The 27,597-nt window shown below is 39.9% G+C and overlaps 2 protein-coding genes and 1 non-coding gene across 4 annotated transcripts; 2 read left to right on the top strand and 1 right to left on the bottom strand.

Moving 5' to 3' along the window:
- Positions 1 to 5,299: 5,299 nt before the first annotated feature.
- On the top strand, positions 5,300 to 6,415 carry LOC133876836 (uncharacterized mitochondrial protein AtMg00810-like). The gene has a single exon (XM_062315078.1). It carries the CDS (start codon positions 5,300 to 5,302, stop codon positions 6,413 to 6,415), a length of 1,116 nt encoding a protein of 371 aa, XP_062171062.1.
- Positions 6,416 to 7,721: 1,306 nt separating this feature from the next.
- On the bottom strand, positions 7,722 to 26,593 carry LOC133877436 (probable NOT transcription complex subunit VIP2). Of its 2 annotated transcripts, XM_062315737.1 has the most exons (14): positions 26,435 to 26,593; positions 25,229 to 25,371; positions 23,444 to 23,552; positions 23,190 to 23,368; positions 22,659 to 23,031; positions 22,053 to 22,259; positions 21,866 to 21,967; positions 13,210 to 13,298; positions 12,925 to 13,110; positions 9,097 to 9,516; positions 8,904 to 8,956; positions 8,771 to 8,812; positions 8,048 to 8,192; positions 7,722 to 7,957 (listed from the first exon to the last, which is right to left on the bottom strand). In XM_062315737.1, exons 2-14 carry the CDS (start codon positions 25,244 to 25,246, stop codon positions 7,898 to 7,900), a joined length of 1,983 nt encoding a protein of 660 aa, XP_062171721.1. In that variant the 5' UTR covers positions 25,247 to 25,371; positions 26,435 to 26,593; the 3' UTR covers positions 7,722 to 7,897. The 2 variants fall into 2 exon arrangements, with proteins under 2 accessions (XP_062171721.1, XP_062171722.1); XM_062315738.1 differs by lacking the exon at positions 21,866 to 21,967.
- On the top strand, positions 23,444 to 23,524 carry LOC133878733 (small nucleolar RNA snoR35). The gene has a single exon (XR_009901976.1). It is a non-coding gene; the product is annotated as a small nucleolar RNA snoR35 (small nucleolar RNA).
- Positions 26,594 to 27,597: the final 1,004 nt, after the last annotated feature.

The following is a 27,597-nucleotide window of genomic DNA, read 5'->3' as shown; positions in this document are numbered from 1 at the left end:
TAGAAAAACCCAAACTAGATAGGAAACTAGCACCTCACTGCACCAGGAATGTGAGTTGAGTGAGAATGTAGCCAGTGAAGGCCGCGGCGTAAAATAAAAATGATGGATAAAACTATTGGAAGTATATATGAGAACTCATGTAACTCAACTCTTGACCAAATTCCATGGAACTTGGAGAGACTAAGAAGAAAAAACACAACGGTAGTGGGATCTCCGTCTAGGGGTGGTGAGTTTTAAGCCAACTGGATCGAGTTAAGTTGAAGCACAAATCTGGATTTGAGGAAAAAAGAAAAAAAGGAGAAAAAAAAGAAAAAGAAAAAAGAACCAAATACAAGCAAATCACCATAAAAACCAATCTAGACAAACGTATATCACTTCATTGCACCGAAAAGAGACCTCAAAAGAAGGATCATCTACGGCAGTGAGTCTAACGCCCAACCAAATCGGAAGTTGTTTGAGCTCAAATAAGGATCTGAAAATTCCCGGGGAACCAAAAAGGCTCTTTATAAAAAAGCAAGGAGATCTTAGATATACTGGAACAAATCCATGGTAAATGTGATGAGGCACGTGTGGAACATCCGCAAGAAACAAAGCCATAGGAAAGAAGAGAGCAAATCGATGACGAGGGAGAGGTAGCACGTGCATGACCAAGGCTAATGGATAGATATAGATTTGACCTCCAAAACTCAACGAAGGAGGAGAGGGAAGAAGAATAGAGGTTTTCATGGGTTAACTTGAATCTTAAATAATTCAATCTCAAATTCATTAGGCGCCCACACATTTATACATAAACAGGAACACACTCATTTATATACATATATTTATATCAAGACTCACAATAACAATAATTCAAATTATATCGATTAAAATGAAAATTATTTACGAAAATAAAATAATTCTATAAAAAATAATAAAAATAAAATTATACAAATTTATACGAGTCGAGTTAAGCCGAGTTAATATCATTTAATAATCAAGCCTTATTTTATGTTCACAATTGGCTTGTCGAACAGAACAAGCTTGTTCATTTAAAACCCTAATTGCTTCTCCCACCGTAAACCTCGACAATGATCGTTTATTTCAAATCTGATGGCCGAACTCATCTACCAATATTATTAGTTCGATTGTTGAAGTCTAACAAACACAAAAACCAAACTGATCGATGCTCAACCCTAACCAAACCGGTGCTTTCAAAATTTGACAATGATTTTTTTTTTTTTTTTTATATAAGTAATAAATTGGTCTTATTAAAAGTGTAAGGCGTCTCTAAACACGGAAAGTATACAATCACCTAACTAGAAATCACTAAAACTAAGTGATAAAGGAGACACAAAAGCCATCATCCAAAGATACAAAGTATGAAAAAACGAAACTAAAATATCATTCAAAGACCTCTCCAAATCCTCGAAACACCTATTATTTCTTTCTTTCTAAACACACCAAAGAAGGCATGTTGGCACCATCTTTCTAATCGCAACACTCATCGGCCTTCTGGACGTCTACCAACAAGCAAACAAGTCAAAGACTCTCCTAGGTATGACCCAATACAAATCAAAACGAGTAAAGAGCGCACTCCACAAAGTGTAAGCCACATCACAGTGAAGAAAAAGATGATCTATCGATTCCCCGTTTCGCTTGCACATGAAACATCTATCCGCCAAAATAACATGCTTCATCCAGAGATTATTCATTGCAAGTATCTTACCTAGAGCAGCCGTCCACGCAAAATAAGCCACTCGCGTATAAGCCTGAGTCTGCCACACACTCTTCCTATTAACACAACTCCAATAACAACTCCAACACAAGACTCCAATTCCACTTATGAGTCTTGTGCGGCACAACACAATCTGAAGACTATTGAGAAGAGTTCTAATCCTATCTGGAGTCCTAATCTGAAGATAGAGTTCTAAGACAAATTGTATTCTAGTTAGTTGAGAGCTAAAGAAGTCCTAGATCAATTATGTATAGGAGTCCTTGTTTATGTTTATCTCTTGTAATACTCCTATATATATTCAATGAAAGCTCATCTATAGAACTCATCTATAGAGCACGGTTTAACAGCGTAATATACTAGTTCTATCAGGTATCAGAGCCAAATCATCGACCAACGTCGTGATCCATGGCTTCCGACTCCGAATCCTCTGCCACATCGGCAGCTTGACATGCTTCACAGCATCCCCCACCACCCGTCCAGCCCCTTGTCATCTTTTCAGTCCCAAATATGAACCATAACCTCAGTATCAAACTCACCAAAGATAACTTCATGGATTGGCGAACTCAGATTCTTGCGTATATCAAAGGCCAAGAAGCTTATGGCTTCCTTGATGGTTCTTCTCTACCGCCTGCCCAGACGATTACAAATCCAAGCACCACTGCCGGAGCACCGGCCACCGTCGTCAACCCAGACTTCCTCGCGTAGAATCAACGGGATTAGATGATCCTTAGTATTTTGATTTCTACATTATCCGAGCCCTATGTCGTCCATGCAGTCGACTCTCCCTCGGCTTCATCTCTCTAGAACACGCTCCTCACCATGTTCGCATCTCAAGCCCGTGCTCGGGTCATGCAAATTTACTTCCAGCTCGCAATGGTCAAGAAGGGCACCAACTCGATCACCAAGTATTTTCAAACCATAAAGACGCTCAGTGATACCCTTGCTGACGCCGGACAGCCTCTCAACGATTTTGAGAGTGCTTCTTTTCTTCTCAAGGGGCTCGGCTTCGAATACGATCCTTTTGTGACATCCATCACAACCATAGTCGACCCACTGTCCGTTGATGAACTTTACGACCACCTACTTGCTCACGAGATGCTACTGGAACAACAAATCCCAAGCATTGATGTTCATCCACCTACTGCGAACATCACCATATCAAATTTTCACGGTTGAGGTTTTCGTGGTCATGGCGGTCGTCCTTACAACCAGGGACGTGGATCTTTCAACAACAGAGGACGTGGTTCCTATTTCTCCACGGATGCAGCTTCTTCTCGACCTACCTGCCAAATTTGTGGCAAGCCCAGACACACAGCAGTCTGTTGCTACTACCGACAGGACCAACCTAAGTCGTCTCAACAGCTCGAGTTGTACCAGCCGTCCAATCCCCAAGGTTATTACTCCACACCCGTACTGCCAGCTGAAGTACTGTGGTATCCTGACACCGGTGCAACTCACCATCTCACCGGCCATCTTCAGAATCTCAACTTAGCTTAAGAGGAGTACCACGGCCAGGACCAAATACGCATAGGGGATGGAACAGGTTTGAATATTTCTCATACTGGTACTGCTTCTCTTCCTTTGTCTCGCCGAAAGTTCATCTTATAGCAAATTCTTCATGCCCCCTCTATTTGTAAAAATCTTCTGTCTATTAGAAAATTTGTCCTTGACAATTCAGTTTTCTTTGAATTTCACGCTTCTTATATTTTGATCAAGGACAAACAAACCAGGCTGCTTCTTCATCACAAGCACCTTAAAGATGGCCTATATCAATTGTTTTCGTCTCCCTCTGGTTCGTCGTCGTCAATAAATCAAGCTCTTGTTGGTGAACGCACCACTCCGGCCTTCTGGCACAAGCGCTTAGGTCATCCAGCTTTTCGCACCATTCATCGTGTCCTGTCTCAGTTTAAGCTTCCTGTAATTCCCAATAAGGCAGATCCTTTTTGCTCAGCTTGTGCTCATGCAAATGGACATCAATTGCCATTTTATCCCTCTATTTCTAAAGTTTGTAAGCCTTTACAATTAATTCATTCTGATGTATGGGGACATTCACCAACTATTTCAGTTAATGGAAATCGATATTATGTTTCGTTCATTGATGTTTTCCTATTCAAGCAAAATCTGATGTCATGCCCATTTTTCTTCAATTTCAAGTCAAGGTTGAACGTCTTCTTAATCATAAAATTATAAGTGTTCAATATGACTGGAGTGGTGAGTATCGTAACCTTCACACATACTTTCAATCCGTTGGTATTACTCATCGTCTCTTTTGTCCTCATACACATCAACAACAACGATGTGTTGAACGTAAACACAGACATCTTATTGATACCACATTGGCATTGCTTACTGACAGCCATCTTCCCCAAAAATACTGGGATGAAGCTTGTCTTACATCATGCCATCTCATAAATCGCATGCCAACTCCAGTGTTACAAAATCAATCTCCCTTTAAAAAACCTTTCCATACAACACCCGACTACACTTTCCTCAAAATCTTCGAGTGTGCTTGCTATCCAAATCTTCGTCTCTATAATTCTCACAAATTTTCTCCTCGCTCAAAGGAGTGTGTTTTTCTCGGGTATAGCCAAAATCACAAAGGTTATAAATGTCTCCATCTAGAATCTGACCGGATGTATATCTCTAGAGATATCATCTTTCATGAAGACCAGTTCCCCTTTTCCAAGGTCTCTCCTCTTCCAGAATCTTCAAGTGTCTCCCTTCCTATTGTGCTTCCTCCATCATTGCTTCCTACTCCTTCTACCACTGTATGTCCCCTGGATTCTCCTTCTATTTTATCTTCTTCTCCCTCCCAGGCCTCTCCTGATTCTTCAAATAACTCTCCAGCAGTTTCCAGTATGCCTTGTTCCACTTCCTATGCAAATCAACCTCCTGCTCGAGTACATTCTATGAGAACTAGGTCAATAAACAACATTGTGCAGCCAAGGCAACTCACAGATGATAAAATTCGGTATTCAGCTCCTCAAGCTTTAGTGGCAGCAGCTTCTCCTGCCAATATTGAACCAACATGCTACTCAATGCTACCCATATTCCAAAATGGCAAAAGGCTATGCAAACCGAGTTCAATGCACTTCTTCAAAATCATACCTGGTCACTTGTTCCTCCCCATCCTTCTTAAAACATTGTGGGATGCAAGTGGGTGTTTAAGCTTAAAAGTAAGGAAGATAGTTTCATTGAACGACATAAAGCTCGTCTTGTTGCAAAGGGTTTTCATCAACAGGCCAGGGTGGATCATGGATAGACCTACAGCTCAGTAATAAAGCCTACTACGATCCAGACAGTCCTATCTCTTGCTTATTCTGCTGGCTGGCCCATGAAGCAAATTGATATCCAGAAGCTTTTCTCCATGGGCTCCTTTCTGAAGATGTTTATATGGTGCAACCACCAGGTTTTGTTCACCCTACTTTTTCTAAGCATGTTTGCAAACTTCAAAAGGCCATCTATGGCCTCAAATAGGCTCCAAGAGCCTGGTTTTCAAGACTTAGTGACAAGCTCCTTCAACTCGATTTTGTGGGTTCTAAAGCTAACACTTCTCTTTTTATTTGTCGCACCAAGACTATTACCATGTATCTTCTTATCTATGTTGATGATATCATCATCACCGCGTCAGATCAAGCGGCTATTACCAAACTTTTACAGCTTCTTAGTGCAGATTTTGCTGTCAAAGACTTGGGCGATCTTCATTATTTTCTCAGTGTGGAAGTGATCAAGCTCAATTCTGGGCTTCTACTTTCTCAACATCATTATATCATGGACCTCTTGAAGAAAACAAATATGCATGAAGTAAAACTGATCACCTCTCCAATGGCTTCTTCATTAGCTCTCTCGGCTTTTACAGGTGATCCAATGGAAGATCCATCTCTCTACCGTAATATAGTTGGATCTCTACAGTATCTCTCTCTCACTCGGCCAAATCTCAATTATACAGTCAACCGTGTGTGCCAATTCATGCATCGACCTCTCAAACCTCATTGGCAAGCAATTAAAAGAATTCTTCGATACTTGAAACATACAGTCTCTCACGGTCGTCTTCTTCATCACAACTCTTCTAATACTTTACAAGCATACTTCGACGAGGACTGGGCTGGATGTCCCGATGATTGTCGCTCTACAGGTGCCTACTGTGTTTATCTTGGTTCAAATTTAATTTTTCGAAGCTCACGCAAACAACCGACTGTTTCAAGATCATCTACTAAGGCTAAATATAAAGCTGTTGCCAATACTACAGCCGAACTACTTTGGATTCGTGCACTTCTTCAAGAACTTGGAATCACTCACTCAACTCCACCAACTCTTTGGTGTGACAATATTGGTGCCACTCATATGTCGGTTAATCCGGTTTTTCATGCTCGCACGAAACATGTGGAAATTGATTTCCACTTTGTCCGTAACTATGTGGCTGATAAATCTTTGGTTGTTCGTTTTGTTCCCACTTCAGATCAGGTTGCAGACGTTCTTACAAAGCCGCTAGTTTCTGCCAAGTTTCATCACTTTTGTTACAAGCTCAACGTGCGATCTCCCCCATTGATCTTGAAGGAGGGTATTAACACAACTCCAATAACAACTCCAACACAAGACTCCAATTCCACTTATGAGTCTTGCGCGGCACAACACAATCTGAAGACTATTGAGAAGAGTTCTAATCCTATTTGGAGTCCTAATATGAAGATAGAGTTCTAAGATAAATTGTATTCTAGTTAGTTGAGAGCTAAAGAAGTCCTAGATCAATTATGTATAGGAGTCCTTGTTTATGTTTCTCTCTTGTAATACTCCTATATATATTCAATGAAAGCTCATCTATAAAGCACGGTTTAACAGCCTAATATACTAATTCTATCACTTCCAAAGAAAATGACTCCCCATAGAGCAAGCCAAAGAGCAAAAGAAAGACCTGACCTTGAAAAAGCCTTTTTTGGAGGAGACCCACCACAACATATCTTCCCTACCTCTTCTCACATTGACCAAGTGTAACACCTAAAAAAAATAAGCAAAGACATAGACTTCCCAGTCATACACTTCTCTAGAAAAGCTCACGCTCCACTGATTAGAACCACCCAAGAGTTCCAAATTATCTGCAACAAAAACATCATTTGCACAAGCAATTCCAAATAAAACTTAAGAACTGTATCCCACACCACATATCATGCCAAAATTTGGTCATAACCCCATTCCCCACCTCAAATCTAGAAAAGCCTAAGAATTTCTCCCACCCTTTCATGATATTCTTCCACAACTCCACCCCAAAGGCATCTGGGGGCGCTAAGGAGCACCAACCTCCCCATAAATGCCAAACTTGAAATCCACCACAATTCTCCACCAAGCAATCCCATTATGTCACAACCATTTGCCTATCAAAACCCAGTTGAACATCACCAAATTTATGATACCCAGCCCACCTTCTGAAATTGGGTTATAAACCTTAGACCAACTCACCAAGTAGTATTTGAACTCATCACTAATCTCTCCCCATAAAAAGTCTTGTTGTAGCTTCTCAATGCGAGCACCTACACTTGCCAAGAGAGGAAAAAGAGAAGAAAAAAAAATACGTAAGTTGGCAAGTGCACTCTTGATAAGGTTGACTCTACCTCCCTTGGAAAAGTATGACATTTGCCAGCTAGCCAACCAACGTTCAATCTTCTCAATAACACCATCCTAAATATAAATAGATTCATAGAAAGCCCAATCGGAAGACCTAGATTATCGGCTTCACCGGCAAAATGGCAACCCCACATCCTAAGATTTCGGCTAAATTTTCGACTTAACCTACATCGCCCACAGGAATTAATTCTGACTCGGCCAAATTGACCATGATTATTGAGTGCAATTCCATCCACTAATTGCTTTAACGTTAGAACAAAAAAAAAAAAAAAAAAAAAAAAAAAAAAAAAAAAAAAAAAAAAAACCCTACCACTTAGGAAACTTCCCAGACCAACTGCTTAAGCATAGAAAATTACAGACACGGTTGTAAATAAATAAAGCAAATAAGTGCGAAAAAAGAAAGCATATTTATGTATAGGAAAAAGATAAGGCTAGAGCTGCAACAAGATTGATAGGAGAATTGCTTACAATTGCCAGATACAAGAAACATCAACGCTGTAAACTAAGTGGGTCTATAATGAAAAAAATTCAGACTGGAACTTTACATTGTAAGTAGGATATTTGTTAGTGTTGAGGTAGAGTCGGTCTCTTCTCCAACATCTCATAATGGACAACAAAATTATCCTGCATCCAAAAATATATGTTGGACTTAAGGAACTAGAACTGATTGCTTCCAATAATATAGAAAATAATTGATGGAACTTGTGTCCAAACCTTGCGGATCGTTTCAAATATGTTTGGATCAAAACAGTGATAAGATCCTCTCTCGTACGTGTTCGTCTTGACAAGCGGCTCTATATTGGGGACTCTTATGAACCATAGTCTGTGCTCTTTGTGATAAAACCAGCCTCTGTTGTAACTGCCAACAGACAGTGCTTTTAGCCAATTACGCACAAACCTTATTTGCATGTATTGGAGAAAGTAAAATTCAAGTCACCCATAGCAGGTGGGTTTACAGGTGCAATTAGAATGGAAGCAACACATCTGGAACATCCGTATTTGCATAAATGATTATATATAAATGTAATACAGGGATATAAATCTAATAATCTATACATGTATTGGCAATCTTGTGAAAAAGAAAAGAATAGCCAAAAAAGAGTTCTAACAAATGGATTTCTTAAAAATCAAATAATTTCTCTGGAATTCTCTCAGAGATCAGCACATGGACTCTCTAACATGACGTACTTTCACTGTCTACAACAGTGCACTCACAAAATAAGCGCAAGCGTTTTCATTCACATAGAAGAAGAATAAGACAAAGAAGAGTTGTTTTCAGACCTTATAATTTACAGATTTGAAATAATGGATCTGTGAATGGGGGCACATCTGCTCTCAATGCTATTCCATGAGAGCTGGATGAAATATGTGACTTACGGCAAAAATATGCTAAATATTCTCACTAGCTTTGACAATAAACAGAGAGAGAGAACTTACAGTTCATTTGCAGCATATAATTGGGCTTCATCTTTCGGCATGCTGCCAAAGAGAAGATAATGATTGCATTAAATTTGATATCTTAAAAGTCATCATGCTAAAAGAGCAACAGAGATCCAGTAAAGAGAAGCACCTGTAAAATATATAAAATAATGTTTCCACTGTGAACTTCGAAAAATAACTTTGCTGCAACCACCCAAAGGACATTAAGAGCAGGAAGGGTAATAAAATAGCACTCTTAATGATCTCAGAAAGAATATGTTAATCTACCATTTAACGTTTACTTATCAAAAAAAAAAAAAAAGAATATAATAAAAGCAGCTCACATGTAGAGCAGGCGGATGTTTAGCAAAATAACATTGAGGTACAGTAAACTCTGGATCGCCCTTGGCAGGCTCATCAGACCATGGAGAACCAAAAGTTTTATGAAGATTCTCTGTTGAATTCAAATTTAACCCAAGTGTTGTCAGATCAATTCCAAGTGCAAGGGATGTCAGATCAGGATCACTCATCCTTATCACACTTAACAAGCCTAGCAAACCAAATGGGTCTGGAGCAGATTGTGCAGCCTGCATGGGTTTAATGCCCTGATCCCTAAATGACTGATTGACAGCCGACATTTGTTGCAGCCGAAACTGAGACTGGTTCTGGTGTTGTTGATACTGCTGGATAAGCTGGTCATACGATCCCATACCAGTATTTGGAGAATTTAGAGGTCTTAGTCCGATGCCAGGAGGCCCACTGGTCTGAACCAGACACAAAATTTTACAATTAGGAAGTTAGCTATACTTTCATATGTTGATGCAGAAGAATGCCAGCAAATGAATCCTATTTTGACAACCCGAGCATTTCAAATAGTCCACTTTCCACAATATCCTTTTTTTAAAAAAATAAAAATAAAAATCTACAATGCACAACATCTACTGTACATGATCTTTTTTTTAGGAAAAATATCATTTTAGCCCCCCAAATTACCACCCGTTTTGCGTTTAGCCCCACAAACTGCCAACACTCCGAGACTCCGGCCTACCAAACTACCAAAACCTTTGAAAAAGGCTCCATTTGGCGAAATATCTCCATATTATCCCTGCCACGTGTCATTTTTCAATTAAAAAAAACTAAAAAAAATTAAAAAACTCAAAAAACTAATTTTTTATTATTTTTTTTTAAAAAAATATATATATATGGGGTTTGGGGGTGGCTGCCGAGCCACTCCCATCCCCAGGGGTAGCCGCGTGCCACCCCCTGAGCCCTAGGGGTGGCTTTTGGGCCACCCCGAAATCCATTTGGGGTGGCTTTTTTGGCTCGGTGGGTGGCGCGCAGCCACTCCCGGCCACTGGGGGTAGCCGCGCGGCCACACCCAGTCCCTGGGTGTGTGTTACGTACCTAGGGTATGTGGCACAGGTATTATTGGAATTATATTTATGCCCTGTTTAATAGAATCATTAGATTATGTTTAAATAAGGTAAGAGTTGTATTCTCTCTTTAAGAGAATAATAAGGTTTATTAATATGGTATTAGTCGTATTTAGAATTAGTAATATTTATTTGGGTTTATAATATTTATTTATTTATTGTTTCCGTAATTCGGTTTTGTAACCCTATAAATACGGGTATTGAAGCATGAATAAAATATCAAGCAGAAAATTAATATTCAACTCTAGTAGTTACTTTGGGAGTTTTCTAGGGTTTCTCGAATAACCCTAACCATAGGAGGCTCAGGGTACCTCGAATACCCTACTATCCCACAACCTTCCACATCCAAATTATACAATTCACCCCCCGTTACGGAGGTCCGTAACAACTTGGTATCAGAGCCTCGTTTCGACATGGTAGAGAAGGATATGAAGGAGCTCGCAGATCGGACCGAATGGATGGTCAAAAGAATGGAGGAGTTGTTGGCTGCCTTTGGCATCAAGCTCCAGCCATCCCATGCAGAAGACCCATCTTGCCCAGAAGTCAACCGTGCAGAAGAGCAACCCACAAAAGAAACTTCACCATCACCCTTAGAAAATCTACCCGGACTGCAACCCACCAAAGAAACACCAACCCCACCACCAAGCAAAGACCCAGAAACCATCACCGTTCAAAAGAAAGACCAACCCCCACCATCTCCACAAACACCACCACCTATCAACCCATCGGCACAAACACTATCCCAACCCAAAATTTCATCCAAAGCCCAGAAAAACGACACCTCTTGGCCAACACCGGAAGCTCAGCCCCCACCATCACCTCCAAAAATTCCACCAAGTTCACCAACCAACAAGTCAATCCATCACCCACAGTGTCAATCCCCGAAACGTCAAAGCCTAGCCACCCTCTCCACGAGTTCATCAACCCCGCGTCACCCATACCTCAAGACTACTCACTGTCAACCACAAACCAAAAGGACCAAACCCAAAAAACCACCCCCACAGTTGAAACCCTACCCCTACCCCTTTCACACTGATTGGTCCAGAAGAAGGAAACGGGAAAGGTTCAAAACAAGACATTTCCTGGCGAGAAGAAAGCCCCTTGCAGTGTCTAAGTTTGGCATGAACGGGTCGGGTCGTGGGAAGAAAGACCCGAGCTTGGGCAAAAGAGAATCGAAGAAGAAGAGGCAGGTGCGGCGGGACAATGTCCGGGGCTTCAAGGTGCTGGAAATTCGGCGTTCAGTGAGGAAGAGGCTCGGGGAGCAGACCGGGCCGTGACTCAGATCATCGTTCCCGGGCCAGCGGCAAGACCAAGAAGCCGGAACGATGGAGGGAGGTCCGATGGAGCAAGGTTCTCCTCCGGACGATTTTTTCGGTCACCGGCGGCCACCCAGACGCCCACCTGAAGGTGATGACGTGAAGGACGGAGATTCCGGCATGAAGAACGGCAGCCCAGACCTTGCCGTCCAAAACAGGGAGTTCTTCCGGCGAGCTTTGGACAGACAAGCAATTTCCGGCTTCATGGACAGAGGAGGCCATTCGAGCTTGCCTTGCAAAGAAAGAACAAAGATCGAGTCCGAGATTTTCCGATTTTTTGCTGGAAGAGAAGCAAGCCCGGGACGTACGACTGGAGGAAAACTACAAGAAATTTTAGCCGGCAAAGAAGGAATGAGATTTTGTGGAACAGAGGGCAGCGTGAAATCAGGGGGCCATATTTTTTGCCTAATCTGTCTCTATATTTAACATTGCTGCTGAGATAAATAAGGAATTTATGGGTGACAAAGGGCTTGATATTATGCCATTTTTTTTCGGTGTTATTGCCATGTCAGCAGCAACTATTGGAGCAATAATTCGGACCTTGAGGACAAGGTCCATTTGAAGAGGGTAGGAGTGTTACGTACCTAGGGTATGTGGCACGGGCATTATTGGAATTATATTTATGCCCTCTTTAATAGAATAATTAGATTATGTTTAAATAAGGTAAGAGTTGTATTCTCTCTTTAAGAGAATAATAGGGTTTATTAATATGGTATTAGTCGTATTTAGAATTAGTAATATTTATTTAGGTTTATAATACTTATTTATTTATTGTTTCCGTAATTCGGTTTTGTAACCCTATAAATAGGGGTATTGAAGATAGGAAGAAGAAAATTATTATAATTCAGCTCTTGTAGTTGATTAAGAGTTTTTTAGAGTTCCTCGAATAATCCTAACTTTAGGAGGCCTAAGGTACCTCGAATACCCTACTATCTCACACACCAACTATCCCAATTATCCACCGTCCACCCCTCGTTACGGAGGTCCATAACAGGGTGGCTCACAGGCCACCCCATTTTCCTTTTTTTTTTGAAATAAAAAAATTTTAAGTTTTTTTTTTAGTTCTTAGTTTTTTTTTAAAATATATATATATTTATATATATATATATATATATATATATATATTAATTAAAAAATGACACATGGCAGGGGTAATACGAGAATATTTCGCCAAATGAAGCATTTTTCAAAGATTTTGGTAGTTTGGAGGGTCGAAGTCGGAGTGTTGGCAGTTTGTGGGGCTAAACGCAAAACAAGTGGTAATTTAGGGGGCTAAATTGTAATTTTCCCTTTTTTTTATATAAGTAAGAAAAAAATTTATTAAAAAGCGTAAGACATGATCTTTATGATAATGGCTTCATTTTAATAGTTAATTTGTCATTTCAAATCCAATAACAGAGTGGGAAAGAAATTCATTTCTCGCCTGGGAATGATAGGCCGAATGTGAAGATGGGAATATATCTGAACCATGTAAATGAAGAAGATCCTGATTGTTTACAGATGAAAAAGAGACACCACTACTACTGACTGATGGAGCATGTTGCTGTTGCTGCTGAGGACGATGGGATGAATACGTTCCACCCAAGTTAAATCCAGCAGACCTCCCCATCTGCAAATACAAGAATTGAAGTATTAATGAAAATTCAATACACACAGCATATAACACACACACACACACATTCCTCAGTTTTCACAACTTAGGACTCACAGAAAAGTGCTGTGATTGCATCATAGACACGGCATTGTCATGAAGCTGTTCTTTCTGGTGCATATCCATCGCATAATCTGCATTACCACCTGCACAGGATCTAATAATACGGTCAAGAACAAATACTTGAGCAACTGACAAAATTTTATCACAATAACAAAAAAATTCCAAGCATCGTGTCTACGTGAATGACAAAGATATATATATTCCATTTGCAACCGAAGAAGAGAAATAATAAGGAGAAAATGAGAGTTAATAGTTCAATTGAGCATGTGCAAAGATATATTACATCAAAACAGCAAAAATTCATCAAACACAGCAAGGAAGTTGATGAAACTGAACAAAATGTTGCAGCGATACAGAACTTGGGGAAGTCTTTCAATTCCATTAGCCACACAACATTATAAAGATGCCTGATAAAATACTGGCAGCAGGGGTGGAGCTACGTTGCAAGGTGGGGGGGGGCCCTGGCACCCCCTAAAATGTTTGAACTTCTTTTAACTTTAGTAGTTTTATATGAAGGCCCCAGCAAGTTTTTATGTTTGGCCACCCCAAGGTTTTTGGTCTTGGCCCTCCCAAAAAATTTTATCTGGCAGAGTCAGCAGACTTTTAAAAGAAAACAAATTTCATCTGTCAAATATGAAGCTATCTCGTTTTTTTATGTGCCTAGAGACGAGGGTTTATGAACAGTAAGATTGCACACTGCAGGCGTGCACTACTTAAGGTGTACGTACTACAACAAAAGTTGCTTCTTTTTGCAAAATAAAATAGAAGAGATAGAAGGGAAGAAGAAGAGAACACAAAAGAGAGAAAACGCTACATTGCTTCTTATTTCACAAAGTGCTTTTGATTACAAAATATATGAATATATAGGCTAATAAAGGAGAGCACATCCCACTAATCATGGCACACAATCAGGAAATATTAAAGTAGAAACTATTGAGGAATTCCAGAAGGAAAATAAGGAAAGATATTGGAAAGAAAATCAATGAGATATTCTTTATCTGCTGCAACGACTCTTTATTCAACAGCTCTTTTATTCTCCAACACCCCCCTGCAAACTGATGGGAATAACTTTCTTCAGTTTGTCTTCTGCTTCGAATCATCATCATGAAACTTAGCATATATTTGCTTTATTCATTCAAATTTATTCTCAACAACAACTATCTCCCACACCCACTTCCATTTTCATCTTATTTCATTTATTTCTTTCATTTACTTGAGACCAAATCGATACATTGGTTAAGCAAACAAAGGTAACCCTATTTCATGAGGTTGAGAGGGTTCAATTCTTGTTCGTCAAGCAACAAAACTTGCGGTGTAAATGCAACAGCAAACGGTTGGCTCCACACATTTAAACCAAGTCCCAACGCCATAACCATCCTCACATTTTTTCTTGCAAGCATCAGGAGTACAGCCTTGAAGCAGGCCGCACTTACTACCCACGCCTAAACCAGTTGACGCGAATGAGAAAACTATGAGCGTCACGAAAATAAGGGAGAAAATTGTAGAATATTTCATGTTGAGACGAAAACGTGATCAACAACAATTCATCTTAACAACAAAACAAAATAGAAGAGATAGAAGAAAAGAAGAGGAGAATACAAAAGAGAGAAAACGCTACATTGCTTCTTATTTCATTAAGTGTTTTGATTACAAAATATATGAATATATAGGCTAATAGAGGGGAGCACATCCCACTAATCATAGCACACAATCAGGAAATATTAAAATGGAAACTATTGAAGAATTCAGGAAGGAAAATAAAGAAAGATATTGGAGAGGAAATCAATGAGACATTCTTAATCTGCTGCAACAGCTCTTTATTCAACGGCTCTTTTATTCTAACACTTTTGGACACGCAAGGCTAAGAACATGCCACGAAAACCCCTTATTAAATTTTAATTTTTAAACCAAAATTTAACCACTTTCTTTCTTTTTATTACCTTTCTCCCACACTCTTCTGCATCTTCTTCTTCATTTCTCTCTTTACCCCATTTTCTTTCCCTTACTCCTTGCCGGACCTAAGGCCAACCATCTTAGAAAATCAAAGAATAATCATGGACACATCACACGTGGGTTTTTAACCCAATCTTATGTTTGTGAAACTAACAATTTCTTGAGAAAAATCTCAGTAGCATGAAACTCTTATGGGAAATTGCTGTCCACAACAATTTCCCAAACATTTTGCAAAGGGATTTTGAAAATTCAATTTTTCATCTCGCATGTTGTGATCATTCTTCAGAAGAAAAAAGAGACTAGAGGCACAGAGAGAGAGAGAGAGAGAGAGAGAGAGAGAGAGAGAGAGAGCTCTTTTTGCTATTTTTCCAAATGCTGGGTAGTACCATTTGCTTAGCACGGTTCTTTCTCTACCTTGCTAAACTATACATTGAAAGAAGGCATAGATCAATGATGAAATGGGTTTTTGGGAAACGGCTTTGACTTTGCCGTTAGAGTTGAAGTTGGCCCCCCTTCACCAAAAATTATGGCTCCGCCCTTGAGACTAGCAGATGAATTTTCATGCTAACATCCCTATTTTTAAGGCGGCCAACATCAATGAGCATCAGCAGGAGTTGGGGGAGTGCGGGTGCGGGTGGGGCTGGGGATTGCTGATGCACAGCTATCAAGGACTACTATAGCATAGAATGACAAGATGTTGCATTTCAATTTCATTAGCCATATGAAACAAATATTGCTTCATAGAACAATAGCATACAAAATTTTACACCGCCCATATCTTATTTTAAAGTGGCAATATATCCTCGGTACATAAATAAAATTGCAGTATAAATTATTGCAGTATAAATAATTATGGCAATATATCTTATTGCAATATAAATAACACTAGATCCTTGGGAATCAGTAATAACAGTTACAAAGTGACTTCATCGAGAAATCTCTATTAGAAAGAAAATTCATTACTAAGCAATACGACTATGAATTTAAAAGAAACTCAAGTAGCCCTTACAGAAGAAAATTATAATTCTCACATAGGAATACTGTTTATATTTATTATTTTTATAAGTAGGAACACTACATTTATTTTTCAATCCTATACTTTGAGAGATCATACTTCGCCACTTAAATCCTTTTTTTAATAAGTAAATCAAGTCTTATTGAAAGCGTAAGGCGCACCTAAGTACACCGGAAGTATACAAAAGGAAACACCTAGCTAGGAAGAGAAAAACGAACAAGGAAATCAACAAAACTAAGCGATAAAGGGGACAAAAAAGCCATCATCCAAAGATACAATGTATGAAAGAACAAAGCTAAAATATTCTTTATGGAACTCTCCACATCCTCGAAATACTTGAGATTTCTTTCCTTCCACACACACCAAAAAATGCATATTGGCACTATCTTCCAAATCGCAACACTCATCAGCCTTCCAGAATTCCACCAACAGGCAAACAGAGTTGATAACTCTTCTAGGCATAACCCAAGACAAACCAAATCGAGGGAATAGAGAATTTCACAAAGCGGAAGCCACATCGCAGTAAAGAAGGTGGTCTACTGATTCCCCATTTCTTTAGCACAAGCAACATCTATTCACTATGATAACATGCTTCTTAAGATTATCCACTGTAAGGATCTTCCCTAGAACCGCCGACCATGCAAAAAAAAAGCCGCCCTCGAAGAAGCCTGAGTCTGCCACACACTCTTCCAAGGGAAGCAACTACCTTCTGAGTAAGCCAGGGAGCTAAAGAAGGACTTGACCTTAAACAGGCCTCTCTAGACCCACCAAAGCCTATATGCACAACCTCTACTCACAATAGCTGAGTGCAACACCTGGAAGAATGAAGCAAAGACATCCACTTCCCAATCATGCGCTTCTCTAACAATGCTCACATTCCACTTAGTAGAACTACCCAAAATCTCCATATTATCCGCAACCGAAGCATCCTTCGCATAAGCAATACCAAAGAGAACATGAAATGCTTCCTTCAAAACCGTATTCCCGCACCATAGATCATGCTAAAATTTTGTCATAACCCCAACCTCAAACCTAACAAAACCAGAGAAAGTGTCCCACACTTTCCTGATGTTCTTCTACAATCCCACTCCAAATGCACCTATAGGCTCAAGGAAGCACCACCCACCCCACAAACTGTCAAACTTGGAGTCCACCGAAACTCTCCACCAAGCATCTCTCTCACTCCCAAACCGCCACAACCATGTAACTAACAAAGCCCGATTGAACATCAAGTTCTTGATACCCAGCCCTCTATCTGAAATTGGGGTACAAACCTTAGACCAACTCACTAAGTGATATTTGAATTCTTCACCAAACCCACCCCACAAAAAATCCCGTTGTAGCTTCTCAATGCAAGCAACAACACTCCTCGGGAGAGGGAATAAAGACAAGTAATACATAGGTAAATTGGTGAGGATACTCTTAATAAGGGTGACTCTACCACCCTAGGAGAGGTATAACATTTTCCAACTAGCCAATCGATGCTCTCTCTTCTCGATTACACCGTCCCAAATATGAGTAGACTTATAGGATGCCCCCAACGGAAGACCAAGATACTTCACTGGCAGGGTTGCGACCCCACACCCAAGGATTCTGGCTAACCTTTCCACTTGATCTACATTCCCCACAGAAATTATATTTGACTTAGCCAAATTAACCTTCAAACCCGAAACAGCTTCAAACAGAAGAAAGACTCAGAAACTAACGCAACTGAGAAGAGCGAGCACTACAAAAAATTAGAGTATCATCGGCAAACAGAAGATGAGAAAAATTAGCATTACCAACTTTGAAGCCTTCCAACAAACCGCCACTAACCATACGGTTCATAGCCTCCATCACAAAAACAAACAACAGAGGTGACAAGGGATCCCCTTATCTCAACCCACGAGAACTACTGAAAAAAAAACTATTAGGAGAGCCATTGACTAGCACAAAAAACCACACAAAAGAAATACAATGAGCTATCCACGAACACCACTTTCCCCCAAAGCCACACCTCAACATATACAAAAGAAAATCCCAATTTACATGATCGTATGTTTTCTCCATATCCATTTTGCATATAACGCCTGGCTCCCCATATCTTACTCTACTATCAAGGCATTCATTGGCAATAAGAATCAAATCTAAGATCTGCCTACCGTTGATAAAGGCACTCTGAGATTTGGATATGACCTTCTCCAAACCCAACTTCAATCTATTTTTTTTTTTTTGGGTTAAATACATATTTGCCCCCTGTGCTTTACAACCTTTATTTTTTGCCCCCTCAGTTTCACTTTTTATCAAATTTGGTACCTGTGGTATATGAAAAGACGGAAATGGTACCTCCTTCTGATTTCCCGTCCAAAACTAACGTCCATCCACGGCATTTTCTGTTATGTTGTTGGAAACGATATGTAAAGAATTGGTTCTGGGCTTCAAATTTTTTGGTACCCAATGACGTGGGTGGACGTTAGTTTTGGACGGAAAATCAGACGGAGGTACCATTTCTGTCTTTTCATATACCACAGGTACCAAATTTGATAAAAAGTGAAACTGAGGGGGCAAAAAATAAAAGTCGTAAAGCAGAGGGGCAAATATGTATTTAACCCTTTTTTTTTTATAAGTAATTGCAATTTAAAACGTTTAAGGCGCCCCTAGTACACACGGAGTATGCAAGAAGTAAAAGCCTCACCACCAACCCAACAAGAAGTAACCCACAAAACAACCCAATCCTAAGACCCCGAGAAACAAACCACAAAAACCCCCAAGGCATACAACCCTACATCACATAGGTCTTGCCTTTTCTACACCTAGAAGAAATTTTAGAATCGCCATAATTAGCGGAGCTTTGCAAATTCAATCTATTTGCTAAAACTTTAGCAATAATCTTGTAAATTCCTTCCACAAGACTAATAGGCTGGAAGTCTTTGAGGGAGTTTGGCACCTGGAATCTTTGGAATAAGCGAAATGAATGAAACATTAAGGTTCTTACCAAATAAACCTCCAGCATGAGTCATTAAACACCTTCATAATGTCCAAGCTCAAAACATCCCAACACGCTTGGAAGAAAGCCATAGAAAAGCCGTCAGGACCCAGCGCTATATAGTCATTCATAGCTGACACTACCTTCCTAACCTCCTCCTCAAAAGCTCTCTCCAACCAGCTGGCCTCAGACTCCAAATAGAATCAAAGGATATGCCATCCACTATAGGCCTCTGCCTACACGGCTTTACAACATGCTTGCCTACTTCTATCTGATTATAAGGAGTATCGCCAATCAATAATGAATCCATAGAGTTGTACCTTCTATTTGAATTGGCTATGGAATGACAAAAAAAAAAAAAAAAATTAGTACACTTATCCCCTTACTTTAACCACATCACCCTCGATTTCTACCTCTAACTCACCTCCTCCAAAAGAGAACACCTCTCTAGCTCTCTAATAACCTTTGCCTTCTTAGTATCTCCTCGTCAACTAAAGCCCTACTACCTTCAATAGCATCAAAAGCCTAAAGCTCTTCAAAAAGCTCCCTCTTGTTTCTCTCTACGTTACCAAAAACCTCTTCATTCCATTTCTTCAAATCATGTTTCAAAGCCTTAAGCTTGCAAGCTAAAACATAACTAGGCGTATCTTGAAACGAATAAGAATCCCACCAATGTTTCACCAGCCACGTGTTCTCAAATTTGAAAGGTCTACTCCCCCTTAAAAACATCACCACAATCAAGAAGGATCGAAAAGTGGTCCGAATAGAGTCGAAAAAGCCTCTTTTGAAAGACCCCTGGGAACCGAGCTTCCCAATCTAGGGAGACAAGGAAACAATCAATCCTAGACCAAATGGGAGGATCCTGAGTGAGCGACCAAGTAAAAGAACCCCTAGCGAGAGGAAGATCCATGAGACCCTGATCAGAGATAAAATCAAAGAAGTCCCTCGTAGCAGAACAAAGACAAACATCACCAGATCTTTCACTAGGGAACTGAGTAATATTGAAATCACCCCTATGCACCACCGCAAGTTCCAACAACGGATAATCTCAGCCAACTCATCCCAAAGTAATCTTCTATGATTACCAAAATTCAGAACGTATACACCTACAAAAGCCTAGTCGAATCGATCCACTACATTCCTGAAGGAGATTGCGAGGGTGAAAACGCCCATACACTCATCTACCTTCTCCACCACCCTTTTATCCCACACGATCAAGGTTCCCCCTGAGGCCCCACTCGAGTCCAAACAACACCAGTCCACATGACTACAACCCCATAAGCTGCGCAAAAGCTACGCGACACACCATGAACCTTGGTTTCTTGGAGACAAATAATATACACCTTCCAATCTCTGAGCAAATTACTAATCCTTAGGCGTTTGCTCTTCTTATTCAGCCCCCTCACATTCCAAGGTAGAATCCTCAGCCTTATAACATAACTGGATGACCCCTCGCCTTCCTTTTACCACGGCTTGAGCAAGAACCTCTAGCATCATAGTTAACAAAACTCTCCAGATTCTTGACCTCCCTCTTGCCCTTCATGCCACCACTCAACAGGGCTCCCAGCTCTTCATTACGACGTTCCTCTTCAAGAACAATTACAGCTTATGACCCACATACGAGATCCCTACAATGGGAGAAATCTCATTCGCACACTGAATGACCCAGTCGAAGTACCCTGAAAGACCCCCCAAGGTTGGAGAATAGGTATTGAGAGGCACCCTACCCATACTAGTTTCTCTTTCCATCTCAGCCGTGTCACATAATTCCTCCCCACTTTCTACAACTTCAATAGGCTGGTCACCCTCCTAAAACAAAACCAAATCTGAACACCCAAAAGGCTTGCTGTTGGAATTCCCAGAATAAACCCTAGCCAGAAAAGATTGTGACTGATGAAGGTGATTCATCAGCAACCCCAACCCAATCATCCCAGAGACAGCCGGATCCAAAGCAAAATTCCCCCGACAAACATAAGATCCACCACCGGCACTCTCTAAGCTTGGACCAAGTGGCCACGACACCCAATCTCTAACTTCAACCACCGCATGAAGCAAATCCTCATCCACTGTCGACACCTGAGGTAAGACTAGAAGATCGGCGTCCATAATCTTGCTCGCCGGCTGGTTCTGCTCCAGATGACAAACCTACCAGAAACAAACAAGTCGAAGGACCCACCCTGAGAGGACCACCCAAGAACATCGACGTTCACTGCGCAATGTGAGGACCACCAAAAGACAGCGTCGCACCTAGGTCACCGACCTGACCCGCGTCCATCCTCACCCACGAACAAGCCGAGCTCGAAGAGGCTTGAGAAGTAAACTGGGCCGAGGATTTTTCTTTTGGGTCAAGCTTAAGAATAGTCTGACCCGCGCCCAAGCCCAATGTAGACTTTTGTCTGTGAATAGCCTTAGGTACAAGAAAATTGGTCCAAGCCCATTATCCTTACAATGGACACGCAAAAAATAAGCTTGCATTAGCAGTAATCTGCTATTCTGCCACTGAGATTTTTCTTTTTCCTCTTGCCAAAAAGGTTTTTAACCAATTAGAAGCATAAAACCGATGTAGCAATCAAAACATAAAGCTAATCTCAGGTATTACAGACTTACAGTTCCATGCATGGTAAGTACTACTGGTGAGGTAAATGGGTTTTAAAAAAAAAAACACCAATCTTTATAAAGAGAGAACAGCTAAGATTTATAGTCCAGGTTAACAGCACCTTTAAATCCTGGTAAAGCTGGAAAATCTTCATTTTGAATGCTAAACTCTTGGTTTTGTTGAACAATAGGACTAACACCAAGACCTTGTTTTCGTAGTGAACCTGAAATTTTTTGCTTTATATCATATTTTCAATTTGACAAAGTGGATAATTGAAGCATAAAATTGCAAGATTTTTCTTTGCTTACCCAATTGTCCTTGGGGCCCTCCAGCAGAACTAGGACGACTCGTCAGCTGAGGGAAGTCATTGATGTCGAAAGGTGCGTCATTAGAGTTCACATCATTTAACATTCCCATAGAGCTTAAATTATTTACTGCTTGGACATGGCCTTGAGAAAGTGGACCTCCACCAGCAGGATAAGAATTTCCTAACATAGAAATTACCTGCGGAGAACCTGAATCCAGAAAATGTCATCTCCAAATAGAAATAAAGCTCATTTTAGCATATCGACATGAGTATTAATCAAACATTAAGTACAACTATGATGCCCAGTCAAATGAATGAATTTACTTCCAAATATAGCATTTCAAAAGAATTGGGCAATAATAAGCACATGAGCATACAATGATCATAAAAACATTACACTATAGAGATATTAGCACAAAGCATATGATAAAAGTAATAGTTCAATATAAACAAGAAACATATATATAAAATAAAAAAAAATAAAAAAAGCTGACATTTAAATATCCACAAACTCGTGCAGAAGACATTAGTTCCAAAGGTACTAGTATAAATCATCTTTCTCTTAAGCCGCTTCTATACAAATATATTAACCAGTTGAAGTTAATACCTTGGGCAAGTACACTACCCATCAATCGATTTTGTCCTTGCACATTCAAACTTCCAGATCCACTGTTTGCGTTTAAATTTAGCCGAGAAGCAAGACCAGGAACAGATAATCCTCCACCAGAGCCTATACTCCTCCCAATGTTGCCCATGTTTCCCATAGAACTCGTAATTCGAGGGCCTGCATTTGCCAAAATTGGGGATACTCCCAATCCTGGAACAGCATTCCGGTTACCAATTGCACCAGAGGTTGGGAGAATTCCAGGAATAGAACCACCAACTCCATTTGTGCTACTACTAAATCCAGGGTTTCCTACGACACTTATTCCTCCTCTATTTGTCACTCCTGAATGTCCATGGGAGCTGCCATGAGATAACTGCAAAAAGTTTGAAAGGGGAAAAAAATGAGATGATCCAAATTATAAATATGTAAATGCGAGCGCGCACACATAAGAGAAAAAAGAACTCTTGATCTGAAGTCAATAATCTTGAATTACTTTTAACAACTAACATATAACATGGACAATAAAAGCACCTGAGAGAGAGCAACAGGAAGATTATTTGACGCAAATCGCCCACTAGAAAGGCTGCCAGTAGGTTGTTGAACCCCACCAGAAGGAACACTATTTATTGCCGAGTTTCTTGATGTTAGTGTACCAGGAATGTTGGGAACGTTAAAGCTCCCATGAATATTATGTAGCCCCTGAATTGTTCCTGCAAAAAGAAATCTTGGAATTTCATAAATTCTGAAGAATAAATACAAGTGGAACTCAAGCAATTTCTACCCACCGGAGTGATGAAAAACGGGGGAGGCCGCACCAGACTGACCAGAGAAAGACGTAGCAAAAGATCGCCCAGAACTGTCTGGAAGATTTGAAGCAGAACTATTGAGAGAAGACTGCAATGAGAAAGCACAAGAAATTTAACATTAAATCAATAAAACATATGGAATCCAAATCAAATACAATAAAGAACATAAATGAAGAAAACTAAACAGTGATCACAAGTAATGCTTCCAGCACATAGAAATGTAATATTTTATAGGGAAAATCGTATTTAGTCCCTAGGTATCACCTGATTTCAATTTAGTTCTTGGGCTTCAAATTTCGACAATCAAGTCCTAAAATTTTGCCTAGGTATCAAATAGGTCCCCCTGCCACTTTATCGTCAAAGTTAACAATTTTCCGCCTGCCAGGTGTCACATCTGACACAAGTGTGTATGTCATTTGTATTCCATTTGTTGTGGGAAAAAGGGGAAACCATGAGCTACCCCTTTGTTGTGGGAGGTGGTGGTCATGAGCAACCACACTGCTGTCGGAGGGGGTGGCCATGCAGCCACCCCCATTTGCTGCAGGAGGAGATGGCCATGCGTCCACCCCCTCCCACAAATTGGGCTTCTTCTTTTTCACTCATTGTAGGTGCGGGTTTTTTTACCATGGATGACGGGGCACTTGAAGTGGTAAATTTTTCGATGTAGCGTTGACACCGTGAGCATGACATGTCAACTATGGCACATGTGGTAGATGGAAAATTATTAGCTTTAACGATAAAGTGACAGCAATCTATTTGAAACCTAGCAAAACCTAAGAAGAACCTGATTGTCGAATTTGGAAACCCAGGGAATAAATTGAAATCGGGAGAAAACTAGGGACTAAATATGATTTTTCCCTATTTTATAAGGCTCTACATCTGCTAAATATCCTTAAACATTTGAACATCTCAAATAGTACGTAGACTGTGTGGGACTGAGAACAGAGTACAAATATCACCCTCCTTTTAGATATTCCCAATTTAAACTACACCTAACCATCCCTGTAGCTGTGTGATTCTAAAATCCCAAACAAATCACAATATTTATCTCAAATTCCTACTAAGAGCATCTCCATGAACGTTATGTATTATAGCCAGCCAAAAAGCATCATTCTCTACTTTAGCTACTACTTTTTCAATACAAACTCTAACTGATTTTCTATTTCATTCTCTATTTTCTTTAAATATTATTTTTCAGTGTTTTTTTTATTGTTTTCTTAAACCACCGTTCAACCACCATTTTATTGTTTCTCGACCTTCTTCTCATTTCTCCACCACTCAACATCCATCCTATGATCTCTCTGAATCATTTCCTTAAGCATCTAGCAGAACTGCCCAATCGCCTTGATCCTGTCATAGCTTCCCTCGCAACCGCATAGCTCAAGCCTCACCAAAAAAATTAATGAATGTACCTCACATTATTCACGAAAAGAAAAGAAAAATCAATGAGTCAATAATTGAGCAAACAAAAAGGCCCTAAATCCAGAATAAAGAAAGATCCCATAGCAAACATGGAAGAAGAAGAAGAGAGGAAAAAAAAACTCGCAAACTCGCACCTATTGCTTAAAAACTATATTTAATATAAACCATATATTTCGTACCGGCAAAACACAACCTTAATTTCAGCAAGTCATTGTTCCATAATTGTTGCATGTTTAAAAAAATTGTAGATATAAGGCAATATACTAAGTAACTGAGACATGCAGCGGGGGCCAAAGGCAACGGTCCACAAGTTGAAGAAATTATGAAGAAAAGAGAGAATACATTAAGTAACCCCGACATTGCATGAGCATCAAAATGTCATGCGAAAAAACATTCCTTGCTGAGAAACAGCACTCCTAGTCTTCAAAGTCAAAGCAAAGATGGACAAATTGAACAGCTTCACCTGGCGATACTCAAATTTTAGCCTGAAAAAGGACAACATAGTCGTAAGAGAGAACTCCAAATGCCAAAAGAGCATCAGGAGTGAGCAACCAGTAGAAAATGAACTGAACACCAATGCCACAAGCAAAACACACATCAAGATACGTATTTATGTTCTCTATGCAAAGACACTGCCCTCTTTAAAATTCCAAAACCTAACATCACACTCGGGTTTATGCCACCTTTTTTTAAAAAAAAAAAAAGTAAAAATATTGCTTAAAATTCAAATCTGGGTTTTCTTACTTTCTTAAATTAACACAAGTAATATTTCAAGTTTCAAGAACCATTTTGATATAAATAGTTCCCTAGATTAGTTCGAATATCAGAACAGCTACTGAAAGACACAAAAATAACGAAAATACAATTAAGCATACAGATGGTAACTAGAAAAAAATACATTGAGAAACCAAGAGGAATACCACAAAGACAGAGTTCCAAAAAATTTACACTCACTATACTTGATGCTAAAAACTTCGAAACCGTCCTTACAAGACAACGCAATGTAGCTATCTAGTGATATCATGCCATACGCTACAATAACTGAACTTAAATCACCAAAAAAACACTTCCATAAACCAGTCTTCCGTTTGGTTAATGAGATACTGAAAGAAATACAGAGAAACTAAGATTCTAAAATGTGCATTTCCCGTCTTCTGGAACTGCTCAACAACCGTTTGGGTAGGTTGAAGTACGCCTTTCGTTTCCCTCAAATCACTAAAAGAGCATGGAAACACATGGTTCAGAGCTTCCTACATCATTTTCCTTTCCCGCAATTTCTCAGTACCCAAATAAAGGTTAAATGCATAATTTCCGCCAATTCTACACCAAAATCTTGAAAAAAAAAAAGGAATGAGCACTATCCAAACAAAGTCTCCTCCAGAAACCCTAATTACAAGATCGAGATTGATAAAGCAACAACAAGGAACCGTTTCTCCGCGGAGGGATGAACTCGGAGCGATCCGAGATCGAACTCGGGACGAGTCCGAATCGACTCGGGCTCGATTGGCGATGAACAGTGGCTCAGAGAAAGAGAGAGTGAAAAAGTACCTGAGAAGCAGATCGGCTAGAGAGAGAGGGAAAGGGATTTGGTTCTGAGTCAATAAGCGAGTTTTGTTTCTGTGTGCCCTAAATCGAGAGAAGGGAAAAAGAAGAGAGAGAAAGAGCGTCACGAGGAAATAAATAGAGAGGTAAAGTTTGTGTGCGGCGGAGACTTGTTTGTGTTGTATGTTACGATTTTCGAAGGGTGATGTCCCTTTCAAATTGAAATTAAATGGATCGTTTTTGTAATAACCATTCTTTAACCGCTAGCCACCTATAATTATTAACCGTAAAATCATTAAAACCGCTAATTGTTAACCCCCTATAAGGGTAGATAGCTGTTTTTACAAAGACGGTTATCGGTTATTACCGCTAACCGCCTTTATATATATATATGAAACGACACCAAAACGACGTCGTTTTACTCTAGGTTTAAAGAACCATAACCCTCATCTCTCATCTGTATTATCTATTCTCTCGTTTCCTCTTCACTCCACCAAAATCAAAAGGCTTAGCCAGCGATCTCAAAGTCCTCAAACTCTAGATCCCCTCCATTTCTATGGATTCACGAAAATTTGGAGAGCGTGAAATGCTAGATGATCGCGTTCGTCTTCATCTTCGTGCTTGTGGTGTGCGTCGAGCTCTGCAACACCCTCAACCACCACGCCAGCTCTCTCCACTTTTCTCCTGGTGCCGATCTCTCACACCATGCTCATCATTCCCATATGCAACCTCAACATCTCCTTTGTCAAGGTACTAACCAAGTGGCTCTTGTCTTTTTAGTTTATGGTTTCTGAATGCTGAATGCTTGAGTGGCTCGTCTTTTTGATTTCCCATTTGAGTTGATCTATTAGGTAAATAGATCTCCATAATTAGAGTTCAGAGATACTCATTCTGATTTACAGATTTAGGTAAAAAAAAAAAAAAGTGGGGAAAAACTCCAGTACGGTTGCTGATTGGCAGTTCATAATGCAAAGACGGTTGGCATTTTTCACTAAATGCTCATGCAGTTGCGGTTAGTGGTTTTGGCCAATAACCGCAACCGACTTTTCACCCCTACTATTTAATAGTAAAAAATTGAGAGAATTTTACTTCTGATTTTTTATTATTTTTGCACTCTTATTTTTAAATTTTAGAAAGTGTCAATTTTAATATATTCACCTTTCAATTTT

Source organism: Alnus glutinosa, chromosome 9 (genome assembly GCF_958979055.1).
Source record: "Alnus glutinosa chromosome 9, dhAlnGlut1.1, whole genome shotgun sequence".
Taxonomy (NCBI): Eukaryota; Viridiplantae; Streptophyta; class Magnoliopsida; order Fagales; family Betulaceae; genus Alnus; species Alnus glutinosa.
The sequence above is the reverse complement of the archived record's forward strand: the minus strand, read 5'-3'. Positions and strand labels throughout refer to the sequence as shown.